Raw genomic sequence first — 22,026 nt, forward strand, 5'->3', positions numbered from 1 at the left:
TACTACAGCCAAACGGCCTATTGTAGCTATTATAGCAATACCTCAGACTGCGGCATTCGAGCGCGTTCGCTTGTCTTGCTTCTAGTTCGGGTGCCCGCCGCAAGATGTCTCTGGCCATGAGCCTGGTTGGAGACCCAGCGCTGGTCATCCTAGACGAGTGCACATCCGGCGTGGACCCCATATCCCGTGGCCGCCTGTTCCGCGCAATCACGCGCATCCAGCGGTCCAGCGGCATGGCCGTGCTCTTCACATCACACTGGTAGGTCGCTACTCGCAAGCCTATATGCACGTGCTTTGACGTGTTACGCAAACTATGTGATCAGGGCGCAGACTCTGAACTGACGGTTCACGCTTTGAACGGAAAGCAAGCAAGAAATTTACTGAACGCAACTAGGAAGCGACTCAAAAACGGAGCTGGCACTCACAGCCCTGGTGCACGTGCTTGCAGAGATGGGACCAGTTTATTCTGATGAATTTGTGCGACGCGGCTATCTCTATTTACTAATAGTTTCAGTGGAGATGCCAACACAATTATGAGGTGACGAAGCTACCATTCGTGCACTTCGTTGCTGGTCAAAACATAAATACCATGCATTGTAGACTGAGGAAAATATGGCGGAAGCATTCTGACGTACTCCCACTTCTCAAAAGTTACATATAATGTTGTGCTCATTGTATAGAAAGTCTTTTTTTTATTTTCGAGCACCTCTCGGGAGATTGAGCTGTAATTGCATCATTTGAATGTGAACCCACCGGAAACACAAATCATTATTGCCTTGTACTTTTTTTGTATGAAAGTGGCGCTGAACATATTAAGAGGAGGATTGACAACGACGCTACTTGCAACTCAATAAGTTTATGAAAACCACACAAAAGAGAACCTCCGAACAACATTCACCCAAGTCCCGAATGCGCAAAAATCCCAGGCAAGCAATGAAGGAAATGCAGAGGGTAACACTAATCACGTGCCTTCAAGAAGGCCTACATCTTTAGAGGTCAGTGCAACTGACGAGCAGTTGACACAACCACCCGAGTTGAACAATGTCAGCCAGCCACGGCATGCAGTGCACACAATGACCAGCGATGTGGCTTCTGGCTTCCTTATTAAAATCATTCGCGTGTTCCCTTAATTTAACTTATGAATGTACCCGTCTTCTCTGCATAACAATCGTAATCTTACTGTGTTTTCCTCAGCACCTAAGCCACTACGATGTATACCAACCATACCGGTTTATAAAGAGTTGTGGACAACTTAAATTTCTGTATTATACACCTGTAATTTCTGTACTGTGCCTTGAGTATGAGGTTGGTCTACATGCTTTATAAGATAATCCCATGTATTCATGTTCACCTACAGGAGAAACGTATTCAAATGATATTTTTCATCGCTCTTGGAAGGCACGTACGCTACTGCATTGTATGGTAGTTATGCGAGACATTTGACAGGTTTTCATACAATGATTTCTGTCAATAATGCATTTTATGTGCCTCTAATTCTAGCCTCTGCGCTGTCTAGTCTCAGCTTCACCGAACAAGCTATGTTCGCCGTTCACGCTATATTTTCCCGCCCTTCCAGTCTGCAACGCCAGCGACATCATCCAGGGCTGCACCATCATTGTCAATGCCGATAGATGTAAAGTAATAACATTTACACGTAAACATTGTGTTCCACCTTCAGTTACTCGCTCGACAACGGCCTCGTCACCCGCGCATTGTCATACCTTGGCATAACCTAGCCTCGCGTACGCTAGGTTATCTCAAACACAGCCTTCACGGCGCTCCTGCCTTCGCAAGATAGTATCAAGCATAAGTTCGACCCCAACTAGAATTTGCAGCTTCAATTTGGTTATCTCATCATGGCATAGCTAATCCAGACCCTCGAGTCCGTGCTGCACGTTTTAGTGCCAGAGATTACAGTCCATATTCGAGCGTATCTAACATCAAGTGGTTATTGTCATTACCATCCTTTCAATCACGCCAGGATGTAGCCCTGCTTCTTCTGCAACGTAAAATCATTCATAGTGAGCACTAATCCACTCTGCCTCTTGTTCGTTCATCCCGCACATCTAGGCGCTTGCACAATCACCTCAGCTACCAGCGCATTCTTCGTTGTACTAATGCATTCAACTCGTATGGTTTGCAACGCGCTATTAAACATTCGAATGGTCTTCCTGATAACATCGCTGATATTAACGATCACATAACCTGTACCCCCCCCCCCCCATCACGCAATACTCCTCCGGGAGTATAATTAAATAAATGGTTTTCTCTGGCACTGTGAGCGAACGCCACAACCACAACGCTCAGGACAGCGTTTCGCACCTGTAACATCACAGGCTGTAACTACTGGAGCAGTACATCAAATGTATTCCCAAACCCACTACCATTGTCAAGCGCGTATTCACATAGCCATTTCCAGCCGCTCTCCAGCTTTCCACAACATGTTCAAAAAGACAAACATAGACAGAAACAATAACGACGACATAGGAAACATCATCGCATACGCACCATAGTTTATTTTTTCAAGGCCTCTGTCTTCCTTAACTGCAAAAAATGCAAAAAACACCGAATGAGGCCAAAAACAAGTTTATTACAACATGCCTCTGATTCGTATCCTCCCATGTTCCCGCAGCATGGCACTAACAGCCCCGCAACCTTACGAACATGCGCAGCCGCTCTCTGTCCCTGCGATGAGAGAAGGCACAGGCATTGTTAAGATGCGACTTCCCCATGAGGGCGTCCGAAGGCAAGCAAACTCTTCTTAGGAAGAACAGGGAGAACGGTGCGGCTGAGATTTTAACCCTTTGTTGCATACTAGTTGTCTACTACAGTGTACAAATTTCGGATATTTTTTTTTTTTTTGAGCAAGTTTAGTGCTTCCGAGAAGCTGTTGTGCGTAGTGTCAACTTCAGTGGATAACAGAAGTTTCCTATAGCTGCCCTAGAAGGTGCCACCAACCACCGTTTTTACCAACTCTGCTTCAAAGATAGCGTCCTGTTCTTCAAGCGGTTAAGTCACGCACGACCCCCCACTTTTACTTATGACTTTCGTGACATTGCGTTTAGGTTCATATAGTTGTTTACGCGGGATCGAAGAAGCCTTCGGATGCAAGAGCTGCCAATATCGTGGCAGAGCGAAATCAGGTTCTTTCTGCGGAACACATTTTGTAAAATGTCCACTGTAGTGTACGCCATGCATGACAGGAACAACAAAACGTGCGTGGGAGCATTTTCTGCGCAGTGTAGTCATGGCTTCTTTCACTTTCGATTGAATTGTTTTTGTTATTTGCCTTATATTTTAATATAGTAACACTTTGTGCATTATATTATCCAGCGAGCTATTAGGAAGAAACGACTGAATGAGTTACCCTCAGCTCCTGCCGCAGCAAAATTAAGGCCACCTGCTTAAGCAAGTTTATTTGCCGTCGCGTGCGTCATTGTAACATCAATAATTTTTCTTGTCGGAATTATTGTACTACACTAATATGTAAAATTTCGGTTGGCAAGCCCACCGGGCACGTGCACCCCTTTCCTCCCCACCCCAGAATTGCCGTGAATCAGGATATGTGGCACAAAGTGACGTGTGACAACACTCGCCTGTCCAGTCATCCGCTCCATGGTCAAGTGGGTCGCCCCCCTCCCCTAAAAAGAAATTGCTGACAACGTCATGGCAAAGTATACTTGCGCATTACCGGCACAGGTGACTGCGTTTCTTTGTTTGTGTTTTTCGTATTCCATAACGTAGAGTAGCGTGCGCTGCATCTAAACTTTTGTTTTGAGACTTAATTTGTTAATGTGGCTGGACCAAAAGAAAACTGATAGCACTTTACACTCACTGGAGATGGTGTGCATGTTGTGCACTGTAGTGGACATTCTGTATTTTGTGCAATAGACATTTGAAAGCACAGAAAAAAATAATTTCTCGGCTTTTTCTGGACGTACATTGGTAGAAAAGTAAAAGTAACCACAGTTTGCGTGTGTAATTTTTCTTCGTGCAACAAAGGGTTAACACCATCATGATCGTGAACGTCAGCTTAATTTCACTGCCTGTCAAAAGCCTCTACCAAAGATCCTCAACCCCCGTCCGGTGCCAACCGAACCCGACCCATTCACGCGCATGCAAGATTCCCGATTTATTCACTTCATGTAATTCTGCACCGTCCTTGTTCGCCGTTAGTTTCCATCCCTCGGAACCCATTTCATATAGTAACGCAGGCAACTCCATTTCTTCACCTCTGCTGGAACATTTTCTACCAGCGCCCGATGTCCAATCCACAGTCTCGTCTTCGTATCTCTCCACATTAAACCTGACATTTTTTATTGTGATAGCAATTATATGGACACTTCAACCGGATTTCTGCCGTCGCCGTCGCCGTGAGGTTCCCTATAGATAAAATCTTCGCCGCGCGCCGTATGCCCGAGCGGAAGCGTGCGGGGCCGCGCGCTATCACGGAGAGCGAACGCACTCAATCACCCACGCGCAAGCAAGGATGCGGGAAGCCAGTGCCGGAGGGAGCGCGGGGGGGGGGGGCACACTTCTACTCTGCCAACAACCGCGCTCGGCGCTCGCCCGCACCGTCTCTTATCTCCACACGGCTCTGACCTTTATGCGCCGTGCATTCGCCGCTCAGTTTCCGTTGAAGCGATAGACCGCACGTAACTTCGCCCTCTGCAGCGTATGGGCTCGCTGCCAGCGTTTTGACAGTCGTTGTCTGCAGTCATTCAGTGTGATCTATTCATGTTTGTTTGTGCGCGCTCACACCACGCTTGTTCATTCAGTTAGTAATAGTCGGGCCACATTTTCCAACGCACGCTACACATGCAGTGCTGCCCGGATTGGCAGTGCAGCACTACAGGTGTGTCCCTTCGCACGCGCTGCCCACGGGAAGCGCTTCTCATCAACATCACCGTTTCACACGCGCCTTCTCGTGGTAATCGAGTCTCTCTTCATGTCGGTCTACTTACGCCGCATCACACCTGCTTATACCCCTGTCACACGGACAGCCTTAACCGAGGTTAAGCTAACTACGGTTACGGCTGACCGCAGTTACCGCTAGCTACACGGCAGGCGTAACCGTAGTTAGCCCCCTAACCATGGTTATCGCAAACCGAGCTTGGCAACCTCGGTTTACTCTCGCAAACCGACGAACAGGCAAGATGGCGGACGCCATGGCAATTGCGAGTGCACCAGCGTCGTCCGAAATCGCAATGAGCCAAAGGCGCAGTAACTGGTCCAACGCTACAACAAGGACATTTATACGCGTTTGGGAGGATCACCTTACCGCACTGCGGTCGAACGCAAGGAATGCCCGCATATATGCTAAAACTCGAATCACACACACAAACCAATTGAGCACAGAAAACACACGACGTGAATTATTCTCAGCAAAGCCTACTGGCCATACGACACTTGTAACCTGTAGCAGATAAAATAATGCGCACAAACTGCTAACACATCGCAACTACCACGCACAACAAAAAGAAATGCAATGGAATGCGCTGGCTCTCGTAAAGGCTACTAACCGGCTACTAGCCACTGTAAACCGGCTACAGCAAGCAGTGTTGAAAGACTTAATGTGAAACTCGCCAAGTTCATCAACATTATTTAGCTATAAAGGCTTGCAGTATTGAAAATGTGAGCGTATATTTTATTGCAACATTTATCTGCATGCTGGTTATTATTTCTTTATTATACACAGTGAACTTTGCGCAAAATATTTTGCACACATGAGGACCACGTGATTGCATTGGTTTGCTTAACCAAGTCCGTGTAGCAATGGCAGACCGCGCTCGCGTTAACCACGGTTAACCCTGTAAACCATGGTTAAGCTTAACCGCGGTTATATCTCTCAGCTCATGTTTACTACAATTCATATTGCTGCCAAAGCCGCTCACCTTACTTCGTATGACATTGCTGTGTTGCTATCGCATTCATTGCTTCGCCCTTAGGGCGAAACTGTGACATTTTTCTTTCTATCGCACGTTCCCCCTGTCGTAAGCTTCCTATCCGGTTTCTTTATTACGCCACAGCATATCTGATGGTTTCACCTCGTGTCCCCGCACTGGTTGCACGCAGCATGCGCGAGTGCGACCAGCTGTGCACCCGCGTCGGCATCCTGTCGGGCGGCGACTTCACGCGCGTGGGCGACACGGTGGCCCTGAAGCAGTCGGCCACCCAGGGCTGCACCATCATCGTCAAGCTGACCGTCGCCCAGAGCACGCAGGAAGGCTCCATCAAGGAGATCAACCGGGGCATCAAGCGGGAGTTCCCAAACTCGGTCATCGCCGAGAAGCGAGAGGTGCACCTCTCTTGTATTGATTCATTTACAAAGTTCCCTCGTTTGAGGTCATTACGAAGCGAATGGGTTTGAAAGAATACCAGCAGAGCTGACAGTTAGGTAAATCGGAAGCGTGCGCGTATTCAAGGGCCGATTTCAAGTGAGTGTTGTTTGCAGATGAGCGTGATATAGCTCGAAAGGTCATTGCTACGCGAGAAATGCCTAAAAAAAGAGAGAAAGTTGGTGCGTGGCGATACCAAAGCATTTGGATGGCTAGTGCGAGATACACAATCTACGTATACATGAGTCGTAAGACGGGCATTGCCGAGCGGCGAAAATACTTGTAGAAATGACAATGTGGGTATTTTAAGACAGGAATTAGCCAGGGACTGTAAAGATGAAGCTGTTATTTTATTGCCGTAGAATACACCCTCTTCATTCGAGGGCGTATTCTACACGTGCCAAATATGGGACTAGTGCTGCCTGTACATGTGGCCTGTCTAGTTAGTCAAAATGCGACTCTTCAACGGCTCTCAGAGGTCGGGCGACTGTATTCCGTTTCAGCGTTTCACGAACACTACGTCATTTGTTTTCACGAGCAACAGACCACGAAATTGATTGGCGCGAAGAAACAAGCATTCTTTGCCTCAACTGTGTGGGTAACTAGCTACGGCTATGGCAGCCTAGACGCCCACCAACTAAAGACTGATTAGCAGAACGGAAGAAGGCGACGCGCCGCGTAAGCAAAACTGCGCTTTAACGCTAAGCACGGTATACGGAGTGAAAACGTCGCCTCGAGCAAGCAAAATATGAGTAGAGCACCAGCGAATGGTGGCGATCGCGTCGCAATAACAATTGACTCAGTTGCCACAAGATAAATGTGAGACGAATAAGTGAACAGACTACATAAAAGGCTTTGCGAAAATGTTTAATTACGCGATTTAGTGAGAGATTGTGCCAAATATGCACCTGCCCCATGTGGCCCCGATCGACGCCGATAAAGAAGGAAGTTCGCCTCCCCCATGACGTCCTGGAAGTGAGCTAACGTAAATACCCGATGTATTTATACAATTTTTCCTTCAGTCGAACAGCGCTGCATTTGCCACTGCTTCCTTATCACGGACGATAGTGTAGCGATGCGTGTACTCAACAAAAAAGTGCTTAGCATAACGCTGATCCCCGCATGCCATTGGATCGCCTAATGTTTGCCATATTTATCATTTCTGTAGGCCACTTGATGATCTGCGTCACGCCCATATGTTGCCTTTCCAGTAGATAAAGTCTTTCTCACCAAATTTAAACCCTCAAAATGAAACTGAAAAAAACCTGACGGCTCCTTTGATGCAGCTCTTCAACAAATGTATCTCGTAGCGGTGCCATCTTGAACCGCGAACCCGCCGTCGTAGTGGCTTTGGCGTTGGGATCGAATACCGGCCACGGCAGCCGCATTTTCATTGGGGCGAAATGCAAGAACGCCATTGTACCGTGCAGTTGGTGCACGTTAAAGAACTCCAAGCGGTCGAAATTAACTTGAAGTCCGGCCCCCACTACAGCGTGCCTCATAATCATGTCGTGGGTTTTGCACTTAAGACCCCTGGATTTAATTTTAATGTAATATTCAACCGTGGTGCCACGAACAAGGAAAATAAAATCATGAGTGCAGAGCTATTTATTTTGAAGTTTGTCATCCTTAAGCAACAGATGATAAGCGATTCCGTAGGGGAGGAACTATATGGACTTCATGTGGCGGCCTGTGGTTCTCATATGTGCAAAAAAGGCGTGGTGCACAATCTTCCTTTTTTTTTTACTCTGCCCTCATCAAAATGAGGCCGCCATGGCCGAAAACCAAACCTCATTTCCGGGCTAGGAAAGACTGCTTTTTCTAGCCTGTGAAGGGCACGCCTGTCAGGCTATCGCCGGCTGTGTATGAGCCGCGCATGCACTGATTGCATTCCCACTTCTGAGAGCTGCCACAAGAGAGCATTCATAAAACTTTAGTGACATTCGCGAATTACGGGTTTGACTCCTCGACATCTTGAAACCTTCGAAAACCGCAACGTCTAAGATATTTAAAAGGTCACTATTGCAACATGTCGAAACTCAATCGCTGTTATCGCAACCCCCCTTCCTCCAAGGGTCTTCAAAACTTTTTAAAAAAACGAACACCTTGCTTGTCTATAGAAAAAGTGTCAACTGTCAACACGTATAGAAATCAACTTTTATGGTCATCACAGCTTAGTGACATTACAATTCCTATGTTTAAAATTAAAAAAAAAACATGTTCAGGACCATATGATGTATTGGACTAATCTGCATTAAATCTGATAAAAAAAGTCTGCATGCCTAGCTTCCGATGTTCTTTTTGCCTGCACAGGACCAGATGCGCTACCGGCTCAAGCCCAACGTGGACTACCCGCTCATCTGGAGCGAGGTGGTCTTCAAGTTACACATGCTCCAGGAAGAGATCAAGTTCGAGGACTTCCTCGTCAACGACACCTCGCTCGGGGAAGTGTTCATCGGCTTCGCGCGCGAGCGAAAGATGGTGGACTTCGGCGACAACCAGATTCGCTACTACGAAAAGGACGCGCCGCCGGGAGTCGCCACCATACCGGCCACGGCCTAGCGCGCACGCTAATTAAACGCCAACCCGCTATAGCCGAGTGGTGCGCGCCTCTTGTGTGACGTCATCGGGTATTTACGCGATAGCGTTAAGGGCCCCGTGTCGCAGAAAATCCGGTGTCTGCGCCGTAGCCGGCGTTGGCGTCCCGCGAGGGAAAATTGTCGTATATACTCTATACGGCACTAAAGTTCTTCTATCACTAAAGTTGCTTATACCTTGTCTTACATTCTTTACGAAGGTATTCCTCGGAATTTTGAGAATGACAACCCACAAACGAATATGAAACAAAACACTGACAGCGCATGCCTGTTATGTTAGATCTTTTGAGACGGGAGCAATAAAAGTGCGAAACAATAACAGAAGATCGGCCCATGCAAGAGGCCGCGTTTATACCATAAAGCTCGCCTTCGTGCATAGCCTTCGCCGCCACCGCTTCCCGGTAAACATTACGGTATACATAAGATGCACTTGTCGCGAAGCGTGAGAAGCAGTCATGGAGCTATGAATGCTATCGCGTTCCACTCTTAAAGGCGAAGCTTAAGGGTCCTCCAATTTTTTTACACTTTATTTGCTGCTGATGCTGAACAGCGTACTATGGCTGGCGTTGTCATTTGAAGATTTCCTTTCTATACGGAGTTGCGCGTCGGAGAGGACGTGGAGGCGTACATTTTTCAAGCAAGTCCCACAATACTTATTAAAATATTTTATCATGCGGCTCGGTAAAGTCGAGTAGCGACTTCCAAGTATTTCGTATAACTACTGTGCGAAGGGCAGCTGAGCTAGAGAGATGATGTACATCGACTTTATTTTACCATTGAGTATGTGATTATGCACCGATTATTGAGGCTGTTCACGTGTACAATCAAGTGGTAAGAAAGGCATTGTGGTATATGTTTCACTTATGAAAGAGAAAAAATCAGATTTGTCACCTTGTGGTCTTCCGCGGAACTGATTTGCCACATATTTCATTTACTTTGATTCAAATAGCATTCTTAGCCTACTTTAACCAAGTTCGGTCTATCGATGCAGTCTCCACGCCGCTCCCGAATGGGAACAAAATAGTTTATTAAAATTTTTGCACTGCTGCGTGGAATTGAACCCGAACTTTAGGTTTCACATTCAGGCGATGTAACGACACAGAATAATTGCGACTTCCGAAACGCGTCATAGCCGCGCACAGGAGCCGGCGTGTTCTGTCCGGCAGCTTCCCTCCGAGATGCGTGGCACGCTTGCGCATGATGAGAATGCATCTCTGGGCCCGTGGGTATTCTCGGCGCAGCGACAAAGCATCGGGCTGCTCTTGAAGAACCCGCCCCACACGGGTTAAACCAATGTCCCCATATTTCCCGGCATTCACTGCATACGACAGCACGACGGCGCCACATTTTTAGGGGCGAAGCTCCTTATGGCGGCACCCGTTCCGTCCCCGTCGTAGTAGTAGTAGTAGTGTGTAACCAGTCTGAGAAAAAATGTCACAGTTTCGCCCTAAGGGCGAAGCAATGAATGCGATAGCAACACAGCAATGTCATACGAAGTAAGGTGAGCGGCTTTGGTAGCAACAACACGCAGAACTGTTGTCGACGCCATCGGCGTTTTGCCCGCGTTAGCTCAAAATGCGTGCGGCGTTGGTGACTGTTGCTGGAGCCTCTGATATAAATAGGCACTTGGTGCCGCAGCTAAACGTCGCCTCCCTTCCCTCCCCCTCCCCCACGGCCTCTCGCGCGTCCGAAGAAGGCGCGTTTGCTCTACATATATGGTGATTGTAAAGGAGAAAAGAGACGCCTACTTCTGCAGCCCTTAAGCGAGCACGGCGCAGAACGCGCGTTTGTTCTCCGCCGTGCGTTCACTCCCCGTGAAAGACGCGCCCCTCGCGCCCTTTCACTCGCACATACAGCGTTCGGCGCGCGGCGACGATTTCATCTCCAAATGACGTCATACGGAACCTCACGGCGACGGCGACGGCGACGCCGACGGCAGAAATCTGCTTTTGAGTGTCCATATAATTGCTATCGCAATAAAATGAGAAAAAAATTCCGAAGTTGTGTCCGTAGCGCGGAATCGAACCAGGGACCCCTCGCTTCCGAGCGCGCGGCGTTAGCCCACTACGCCACGAAGCGGACATGGACAAACGCACCACGATGGCTATAAATACCCAACATTAACGAAAGGCCGCGTTTCTAGCGCGTTTCTAACGCGTTTGTGCTAGCGCGTTACGGCCCGTGTAAGAAGCCGGTGTAAGACGCTGTGGCCTCTCCACCTTACCTTCAACGCGTTTCGAACGCGCTGCCCAAAGCGGTGGCAAGTCAAGTTCAAGTCGAGGAGCAGTCATGTGATGGCGTCGGCAAACGCGGTGCACGTTCCGGTAAATGGCTGCGTAAGACGCTGTGGCCGCTCCCCCTTACTAGAGAGTACTGCACGTTTCTAACGCGTTTGTGCTAGCGTCCCCTTAAGCGGGAGATCCGATGATACTACTACTACTACTACTACTACTACTACTACTACTACTACTACTACTACTACTACTCCTCAAAAAGGGAAAGAAAAATTAAAAAATTCCAGAACTCCTCGACTGCGAGGTCTGCAGTTGGTTCTGTAAATAAAATGAATTGACGTGGGCCAATTTCTAGTGACTCGCCCAAAAGGACTCTACGACGGGCAAGGATTTATAGAAAAAGAAGCACAAGCGGCTGCATATTCGCCTCCCGCAGTGAAATTTTGCGGGGAGAGCCAAATGGATCCAGAGAAAAATTCCTTAATTCCCCCCTTAATTCCTCCCCCCCCCCCCCCCAAGAGCGCCGAAAAGCCGACCCAAGGTAGGGGGTATGAACCAAAATGTCACTTTTGATGTCTTACAAGTTCGAGGCAGATGCATGAGTGCAGCGCTGCTTACAAAGGACGGCCTTGCTGTCTATAGAAAAAGTGTCAAGTAAACTGTCAACACGTATAGAAATCAACTTTTATGGTCATCACAGCTTAGTGACATTACAATTCCTATGTTTAAAACAAAAAAAAAATTTCAGGACCATGTGATGTATTGGACTAATCTGCATTAAATCTGATAAAAAAGTCTGCATGCCTAGCTTCCGATGTTCCTTTTGCCCGCACAGGACCAGATAAGCATAACAATTTATTATAGAAAATTTCTGATCACAAGCAATTAGCCTCTCGCTTGTGTTAGAATAGGCGCTTGAAATACAGCGCGAACTGGCCGCAATAGGATAACAATGTTTCCAACGGCTCTAAATAGATTTAAAAAATGGGCTACCCTTCGTTGTTAGGTCTGCTTGCGTGAACCGGCATGTTCGTGCCTCGGATCCAGTACGTTCTTTTTCAGGCGCCTTCCGCTCACAGACCTCTTCGGCAGACAATAAGCTTGGTCCTGCCATAGTCCCTCAATATGTTTTATGGACTATGGTCCTGCTGAGGTCGCATAAACGCGAGTGCTGTATAACCGAACGCAGCGCACGTATACCACGCGGGATACACGTGTCGTCTTTATGCATCGCATGAGAACACAGGCACAGCAAACAGCGTTGGCTCGAAACCATAGATGTTCACATATGGAGACGGCGGTTTCAGTAGCCTTTCATGCGAACAGCGCGCGGCTACTGGGCAGAGTTGAACCATGACCATGCGGGCATCCCAGTCACATTGCTGAAGTACACAAACTAGCCTTCCACGAACTGCACAAGCTAGGTGTTTTCGCCGTGACGATACCGGAATTGTCATCATCTTGCGAGCGCACGTTTTGGTGCCTTCGAAGATTGAAGATCTATCTTCACAGCAAGATGACGAATAACTGTCTGAGCGACCTAGCTGGGCTTGCGGTCGAACGATCTCTTGCCAGTAAGATATATATTCAGCGTGTTCTCGACATGTTTGATGCTGAGCACAGTAATCGACGTATACGTCTGCACTAGTATGCCGGTATAATGATACCCCATCGTATTCCTGCGGCGCTCTCGCGGTAAAATTGTGCGAGCACGGGCGTAGGACCCAAACCTATGCCGGTATAAGAACACCCGATTCACCAACGAATAAATCCCGGCTATGTTTTGTCTTGTACTGTCACAGCGCAGGCACTGACATCTGTGGTTGTGCCGAAACCTTCGAGCACTTCATCTGTCCCTGTTATCGCTTTGAAAGACGCTCCATAGAATGCTGTCCAAGGCGACGTCTGTGCCCTAGCTAGTGTAGTGAATAGTGCTAATGTTTGCGTTTGTAAACCTACTGTACTGTATGGCCAAGACTGCCACTGACTGACATACCCCTGCATCCTCTATGTTTGCAGTTCTCTCCTCTCTTCTATTTTCTTTTTTAACACGAAAGTGTTTTATGCCGGGGTCCACCAAGACTTCACTGACGTATTTCCGTCACGGAAATACGTCATAGAACATAATACAAAGAAAGAAACCAGAAGAAAAATTTCCACAAACATGCAAAATTTGGGAATCGAACCCACGACCTCTCGGTCCGCGACGATAGATCGCCGAGCGTTTAACCCATTGCGCCACAAACGCCTTTGCAGAGAGCTACACAGACGCGCCTTATATATCTAACACTCCTCCGTGTACCCGCGCTCTTGTTCCGGGCGGTGCCGCCGCCTACGAGCAGAAAAGAGAAGTACTGCATTATGACACTAACGCGCACCGACAGTGAACGCTTCGGTGGTCTCACCACTACGACGCCTCGATGCCAGCATTCGAAGGGACGCTGGCATCAAGAAGCACTACCAACGCCACCTAGGTGGCGTTGGTAGTGGCGTTCACCGTACTCAGCACAGCGCAGCGTGGCCTCCGCAATTAGCTCTGAAAATGTTTCTGAAGTTGATCGCGGAGGCTGCAATTACGACGCGCTGTACGCGCTGATTTGACTCGGTGACGATTCAGTTACGTGCTTTGTCTTGCGCGTTGTATTAGTGTGTCAGTTACGTGCTTCGTCTTTCGCGTTGTGCTAGCGTGTGCAGCGTAGTGCAGCTTCCATATGCACGACGGTTGCTCATGGTCATCGACGTTGGTAGTCGTGATGGAGGAGACGTGCCACCAGGCGTCAGCGTGGGTGCATCAACGCCTAAGGGCGCTTTAGCCACAAAACACCAATAGACATTATATATCAATGTGCAATAAACATTACACTACTTCTGTGAACACACGTTTCACTTTCGTGTTCTATACCGATTCCTATATAAGAGGGATCAACCACATTTTTCTCGTATATCTCCTTGTTATTATTTTCATATTTCCAGCGTTTAGAATCACCAGCCGGCGCCACAAGGGTGTTTATTTATTTATTTTTTTGTAATCTGGCGCGTCCTTATACCAAAGTCGGAATGGATATGCACATTGCTCAGCGGTGCTCTCTCTCCTGCTGTGAAATTACTCTTTTGAATCTATATTGTGATCTAGTTAACTGATGTTATTTTGTTGCTGCTGGGTACCTGGTTTTTTTTTTTTTCATTACTTAATACCGTTTTTTTTTATGAGTGTGCTGTACAATGTGCTATATAAATTTTCATTTTCTTAGCAAGAGCACTGCTGTGTAAATGTGCTCATTTTTAATTTATATCTTACTGCGTTGCTGGAATAGCTTATTCACACTGATGTATTTAGAACGCCTTCAGCCCATTCAAGCTGTTGTTAAAAAATTTTAGACATCGAGCAATTTGTATCCGCATCGCAACCCTGTTGTGTTCTCGGACGAGTGCGTTAACATACATAAAGAAATGTTAGCTTTTTTTTTCACGTGCTTTAATTCTTATATGACGCAAAGAAAGCACGCCTAATAACTACAAGATAGCTCAATTAAAAAAAATTAGAAAATAAGAAACACGTTCAGAAATAGTGAGAGAAATTGTAATGCACAGAGGCGTTGGGCTGAGCAATGATTGACAACTTTTGAACATGCGCAGCCTGGATATCGATTGCGTTGCACTTACCTAAGCACACCACCGTGTATGTTTATCGCAGTATTGAGCGACTGAAGGATGTGTAGGTGCCATGTAACAAGATTTATCTCGGACTTCCGATTGATTGATTGGAACATTTATAAAATAAGAGGAAAGTGGAAGGGAGTTAAACACATAGTCAAAACACAGCGCATAAGTTGCCCGCCTGCCTGCCCCCCCCCCCCCCCCCCCCGAAAGGAACTCACTCATCGTGGGTGCCCCCCCCCCCCCCCTCCCCAGTAGAAAAAAATCCTGGCGCCGCCCCTGGGGCAATGACTGCGAGCATGACCTCCTAGTTCCCCGCGTCGAACTATATTCGAGCAGTGATGCAGCAATTAAAAAAATTACACCATTTTCCCGTAGGGGAACCCTGAGTATGCGAAGCAGCCATGGGGTCGACTCAAGTTCCCATTAGTTTTCAGATCGGCCTGTCGCCGCTGCCGTTTCGTGGCAGCGGCTCGAGCATTCTTCTCCGCGGCGCTGTCCACGGCGCTGACACTGGCGTTGACGCTGGCGCTGTCCGTGGCACTCATCGCGGCGTTGCCGGAGGAGAATGAGAGGACGAAGTTAACGAAGTGAATTATGATGAGTGGGCGAAGCACCGGGGGATCATTCGGGCAAAACGCCGGAAGCGTTCTCCGGAAGCCGGAAGCTGGCTTCCGGAACCGGAAGTGGAAACGGAAGTGGAACCGGAACCGGAAGCCGGCTTCCGGAAGCCGGCGCATGCGCAGTAGGGGTGTGGACGCCGCACGGCTATAGTGCCTAGATAGCACGGCGGAGGGAGGGAGTGAGATAGCTCCGACCTAAGCTGCTTCGCATCTAAAAAATGGAGGACGCTTAAGCTTCGTACTATGGAACGCGATAGTTTTAAAAGGTTCTGCTTCTCACGCTTCCAGGCCACTGCAGCTTATGTAACCGTAATGTTTACCGGGCAACGCTATGCACGAAAGCGGTCTTTCTGGTAGAAAGACCAGCGTGGGCCAATCCTTGCGTGGGCCAATTAGACTTGCGTGGGCCAATCCCGAAGGTAGTGCACAAGCGCGCCAAAAAATTCCATCATTTTCAAGTTTCCGTTTTTGCTTCGCACTTTGTATGCTTCAGTCTGAGAAGATTTAACATAAAAAGCATGCGCTGTGGGTGTTTTGTTTCAAGGCGATTGTTTGTGGATTGTCATTCTCAAAATTCCGAGGAATAACTTTATCAAGAATGTAAGGCAAGGTAAGGGCAACTTTGGTGATAGAATTGTGTGGCTATATAACCCGCATATACGGTATGTCAATAGCAAGGCGTGGCGTATACAGAATGAACGGGATTTATTTTTTCGAAGTCTTGAACAACACCTTAAAACAGATAGATTTATAATAGCACTTGGCGACTTTAACTGCGTACTGTCAGCAAGTGACAAAACCAGTCCTACACCCTACAGAGACAGCAGTACAGACATTCTTGATCAAATCATTGAAGAACACCTCTTGGAGGATGTGGGAGAGTGTTTCGGATTAAATGCATGCGTGCGATTCACGCACTTTCAAGGAATTAGCCATGCGCGGCTAGACCGTGCGTATGTATCAGCAGAGTTGTTAGCTTTCTGCCGCGAGTATCGAGTAACACACGTTTCTTTTACTGACCACAGTCTAGTTAAATTCGATATTGGTAAATTGAAAGAAAGAAGCAAATTCAAATGGGAAAATTGGAAGTTTAACGACAAACTACTGCATGATGACGATTTTGCAGCGCACATCAATGAAGCTGTTCAAAAATTACTCACCATCGACGAGACTACTCTGAGGGAACAGTGGGACCTGTTCAAACAAGGGGTAAAATTAAAAGCACTCGAATCTGCGAGTAGAATACAGCACGAAAAAAGGAAACAAGAAAAATCTCTTCATGAGTGTTTGGGCATTCTAATAGCTGAAGAATGCCAACAACCAGGAATGTTTAAAGACGACATCCTAGCCGTGAAGCAAAAGCTAGAGGCAATTGACGAGGACCGTTACCGTGGAGCAATATTGAGATCAAGGGCTGAACGAATGGTGGCCGGTGAGACACCCACCAAACGATCTTTTGGCATAGAGAAAAAACGTGCCCATATAAACCACATTTCGCAAATTGAATGGCAAGAAGTAATCTGCGTAGAAAAGGGTGACATTCAACGAGCTTTTTACGATTATTATAGTAACGTCTTTGCTCATAGCTCGGGCAATATTGAAGCGTTTAAAAATGAATTTTTGCATTCAATGCCAAGCATAGATGATGACGCTAAAGAGCTATTGGAAATGCCTATCTCGATTGAAGAAGTGAAAATGGCAATTGACGAGCTCAACCCTAACAAATCACCTGGTCCCGATGGGCTGACAGCAGCGTTTTATAAATCAATCAAACATAGCGTTGCTACTGTGTTGACTTCATTATTTAATAACGCTTATGACGTAGGTCTCCTCCCGCCGTCATTCCTAACTTCACATACTGTCTTGATTCCTAAAACAAAAGATGCCAGGCTCCTGAGACAGGTTTCTTCATACAGACCAATAGCGCTTACAAATGTGGATTACAAAATTTATATGAAGGTATTGGCTAAAAGATTGCAAATGGTCATAAACGAATTGGTTGGAGAACATCAAACGTGTGGAATTAAACGTCGCACAATACTAACGAATATTCACAAGGCCAGGTGCGTGCTCGAATGTTGTGATACTGCAGGCGAAGGAATCGCAATGATACAACTTGATTTAGAAAAAGCTTTTGATAGAGTGCCTCACGACGTACTCCTGTGTATTTTGCAGCATGTAAACGTTGGTTCGGTTATAAGAGACGGTGTTGCCATGGCGTACAGAGGTTGCACAACACGAATTATTGTCAATAAAACAGTGGGAGAGCGCATCAAAGTGCACCGTTCTGTACGTCAGGGATGTCCCCTCTCCTCTCTACTGTTTTGCTTGTACATTGAGCCATTTTGTCTAAGCGTTATCAATAGCACCAACATTCGAGGTTTCCGTCTTCATGCAACTGAAGTACGGCTTCTTGCATACGCTGACGATATAGCTGTATTCTGTTCGAACCAAGAAAGCGTGCTTAGAGTTGTGAACATTGCAAAACATTTTTGTAGAGTCAGCGGCAGCGCTATAAACTGGGGAAAGAGCTTGGGGTTCTGGCATGGCTATTGGCTATCAACCCCAAGTATTTTCGCAAACATGTCTTGGGTGACTACGCCAGTTAAATACTTAGGTGTACCGTTGCAGCATTATAGAGACAGTGAACACTATTGGCGTGGAGAAGTTGCCGCAATACGGGAAAGCTCCGAGCGTTTTAAAGGCTTCAACCTATCTATATTTGCACGCGCCACAATTTGCAACTTGTTCCTTATTAGCAAGCTCTGGTACGTGCTGCAAGTATTACATTGCTCACGCGTTAACATTCAGAAATTGCATCGTGTTTTTGCTGTTTTTGTCTGGGGTTCCACGTGGGAAAGAACTAAACGAACAAGTATTTTTAGACGTGTCCGCCTAGGAGGACTTGGCCTGTCACATCTGTATCTTAGACAGCTGGTGAATCGTTTTATGTTTCTTCGCAATGCTACTGACCCCTTTTTACGAACTGTGTGCCAAGTGAGGTTAGGTAAACACCTGCCAAACTTAATTGTGTGGTCAGAAAATATGCCAGGTAGCATTTCTGGGTATATGAGAGAAGTGTACCTTTCGTGTCGTATCTTACAAAATCATTTCTCCCTCGAATACCTCTATGGCGTATCGCGGAAAAAACTATACAAAGACCTATGTAATGTATTTCTTCCCGCTCCCCTGTATAGAACCCAATACAATGATGGTCCAGGTCAAGACATCTTAAAAAGGGTAAAAAACATGCCTGTTAGGGGAGGTGTCAAAACCTTCTTCTTTAAACTGCATACTAATACCCTAGAAGTAAAGACATATATGGAAGAAAAAGGAATGTTCGTACCTTGGGGCACTCACTGTTTTATATGTAGGAAACCAGAGACAATTGAACACGTTTTTCTAGATTGTTCCGGAGGTTACTTCTTTTGGGACATACTTCAAAGAACTTTAAAAAAAGACTTACCTATAGATAGCTACGGCATTAGATTTTTACCGGTCAATAACGACGAAGGCATCCCATTCGACATGATAATGCTCCTGGGCCTACATAGTATTTGGTTGTCAAGAATGGCCTATCGTCATGCAGATATTGACGCGCGGCCAATAAGGAGTTACTTTCGCGAATCTGTTAGCAGAATGGTTCAAGTGTATAAACTTCATGAACCCGAACCAGACTGGCTTCCTAGGTTAGAAGGGCTGATGTACATGCCCGAGTTTTGATTGTTCCTCTTTTCAGCCCTTGATGTGCTGATATGATTGTACACTGTATTTCTGTGTGAATTTAATAAAGGCAATAAAGAAAGAAAAGCGTGGCGTATACAGAAAAGGAAATCTGTATATGTCATGCCTTGCTATTAACACGCGGTATGTTTTTCTTTACTGAAATCACATATTTCGAACAAATTGTTGTCTTCTGTGACGCGAAAAAACCTAATCAGGATCTTGTTGATGTTTTCTTACCGCTTGCTGTATATCGCACGATGTATAACTTAGGACCTGAACGCAATGTGTTGAATCGTATGGGAAAAAAAGGGCCGGTTAGACCTTCAGCGAAAACATTCTTTTTTCAATTGCATTCTGGCACACTCCCTGTGAAGCCATGGCTACAAAGTAAAGGCTTCTTTGTTCCGTGGTCTGTTAACTGCATCACATGTAACAAATCTGAAGCTATCGAGCACATCTTCTTGGATTGCCTTGACTCCGTTTTCTTGTAAATACGTTGTAAATGAGTAAATACGTGCATTTTGCTGCTTCTTCCGTATCTTTACATATTCAAGCGAAGCTTGTATTGCCTCACTCGTATCGGCGTCGGTATTGGCGTACGAAAAAACCGAAGCCGCGTGAAAACAAGAATTGCTCGCCGGGCTGGGGAATCGAACCACCGACCTCCGGGTTGTTTGACCACTACGCTACCGTTTCAACCACTGTCGGTTCAACCACAAGCGAGGTTTTATAAACATGAAGAAGTAGACGTGGCGCCCGCAGCTGGCGCACGCGATCACTCCATGCCCCCAGCCAATCACATGCGTTCCCTCCCTCCGGAGGAGCGAAAGGGTGTGATCGCGTGTTCGCTCGCCTCGCGCCCTCCGTTTCCCGCTAGTTAAGGCCCGGCAGTCAGATGGGGAAGCCGCGTTTGGTTCGTTCTGCCGAAGAGCAGGCTGCGTTGAAGGAAGCGGCAGTGGCAGCGGGCCCGTGAACGTTTCAAACGGTGAAAAAACTCGGGCCCTATAGGGTTGGACAAGCTTCGCGTGCACCCCTGTTCCCGGTAGGGGAGGGGCTTTAAGTTTTGTTATCAGTATGGGATCTTGTGAACGCGCAACGCACGTGCATAATAGAATTCACTTAACCAACTGTGATGTGCATATATTGCAGGGATTGAGGTGCCTTCTCGCGCTTCATATTCGAGCTTGCGCGTGATGACGGGCATTTTGCCAAGCTCGATCTTCAGGAACCGCCGCACCAGAGACAACGTTAACGTCACGGCTGCGCGCCGGAGCTACTTTCCGTGCGCGAGAGAGAGAAAATGACTTTATTGACATTAATCCGGCATGTAGGGGTGGATCAGGCCACGTAGGGCTCCATCAGCCCCCTATCTCACTAGACCTCAGCGCGGACCGGTCCGGCGCTAGCTACTAGGAGTTGCCTCCGTTCGCTTTTGCCGGACCAGGGCCGCGTCGAGCCGCTGAATGGCTTGGAGTTGCGCCTGATGGTCAGGTGAACTGATGTAGTGTTCCATGTCCGGTGGCAGAGAGTCCCGCACGGTTGCCCCCGCACACGCGTCACACCCCCACAGCACGTGGGCTAAGGTTGCCAGTTCTCGCGCACACACACTGCACGTAGCACTTTCAAACAGTCCGGGACACACGTGCCGGGCTAGGGCCGGCGTGAGTACTGTTCCAGTCTGTAGCTGTCGTAAGAGGACCCCCTCACGTCGCCCTAGTCTCGGGTGAGGCCCAGGCAAGCACACATCTCCTGGATGTGTCCCGATTGACCTCCCCGTGATCGCCGTGGTCGCCCTCTCCCACGAGCTCTGAACCGCTGAGTGCTATCCTCGCCGCGGCACCATATCTCTCTACTTTTATTGCGATAACATTTATACGGGCACCCCAGGTGCATTTTTGCCGTCGGCGTCACCGTGATGTTCCATATAAAGTGCGAGGGCGATAACACCGTCGCCGCGCGCCGTATGCTGTATGTGCAAGTGAAAGCGCGTTAGGGGAGCCGGCGATCGCGGCTCTATCTGGCACGCGCCAGAGAGGAAATCTGACAGGAAACACGCTGTCTTCTGTCGCGCGAAAGGCCGTGGGTAGAGTGTACTAGACAATGGTCGTACACTCTAGCCGTGGGGGATGCGAATGCGAGGAAGTGAGGGCGGAAGACGCTCTGTTACGCGCCGACTCTCCCGGCGCTCTGTTACTCCGGGAGAGTCGGCGTTCCCGGTGTAACAGAGCGATCGAGCGCAGCGGATGAAAGCGAAGGCGGAGCGCAACGGGGGATGAAAAATGTCCCAGTTTCGCCCTAAGGGCGCAGCAATGAATGCGATAGCAACACAGCAATGCCATACGAAGTAAGGTGATCGGCTTTGGTAGCAATATGAATTGTAGTAAACATGAGCTGATTAAGTAAGCAGGTGTGCTGCGGCGTAAGTAGACGGACATGAAGAGAGACTCGATGACCACGAGAAGGCGCGTGTGAAACAGTGGTGTTGAGAAGCGCTTGCCGTGGGCAGTGCGTGCGAAGGGACACACCTGTAGCACTGCACTGCCGATCCGGGCAGCATTGCATGTGTAGCGTGCGTTGGAAAATGTGGCCCGACTATTACTAACTGAATGAACAAGCGTGGTGTGAGCGCGCACAAACAAACATGAATAGATCACATTGAATGACTGCGGACAACGACTGTCAAAACGCTGGCAGCAAGCGCATACGCCGCAGCGGGCGAAGGTACGTGCGGTCTATCGCTTCAACAGAAACTGAGCGGCGAATGCACGGCGCATAAAGGTCAGAGCCGTGTGGAGATAAGAGACGGTGCGGGCGAGCGACGAGCGCGGTTGTTGGCAGAGTAGAAGTGCGC

General features: G+C 47.8%; 2 protein-coding genes across 2 annotated transcripts in view; both read left to right on the plus strand.

The window, feature by feature from the left end:
- Positions 1-22,026, plus strand: part of LOC119440063 (retinal-specific phospholipid-transporting ATPase ABCA4) — a 177,129-nt gene that overhangs the window by 71,273 nt on the left and 83,830 nt on the right. The window lies entirely within an intron of this gene.
- On the plus strand, positions 93-8,926 carry LOC119440060 (phospholipid-transporting ATPase ABCA3-like). Its single transcript, XM_037705005.2, has 3 exons — positions 93-259; positions 6,076-6,298; positions 8,652-8,926. Exons 1-3 carry the CDS (start codon positions 105-107, stop codon positions 8,898-8,900), a joined length of 627 nt encoding a protein of 208 aa, XP_037560933.2. The 5' UTR covers positions 93-104; the 3' UTR covers positions 8,901-8,926.

This window comes from Dermacentor silvarum, chromosome 2 (genome assembly GCF_013339745.2).
Source record: "Dermacentor silvarum isolate Dsil-2018 chromosome 2, BIME_Dsil_1.4, whole genome shotgun sequence".
Lineage (NCBI taxonomy): Eukaryota > Metazoa > Arthropoda > Arachnida > Ixodida > Ixodidae > Dermacentor > Dermacentor silvarum.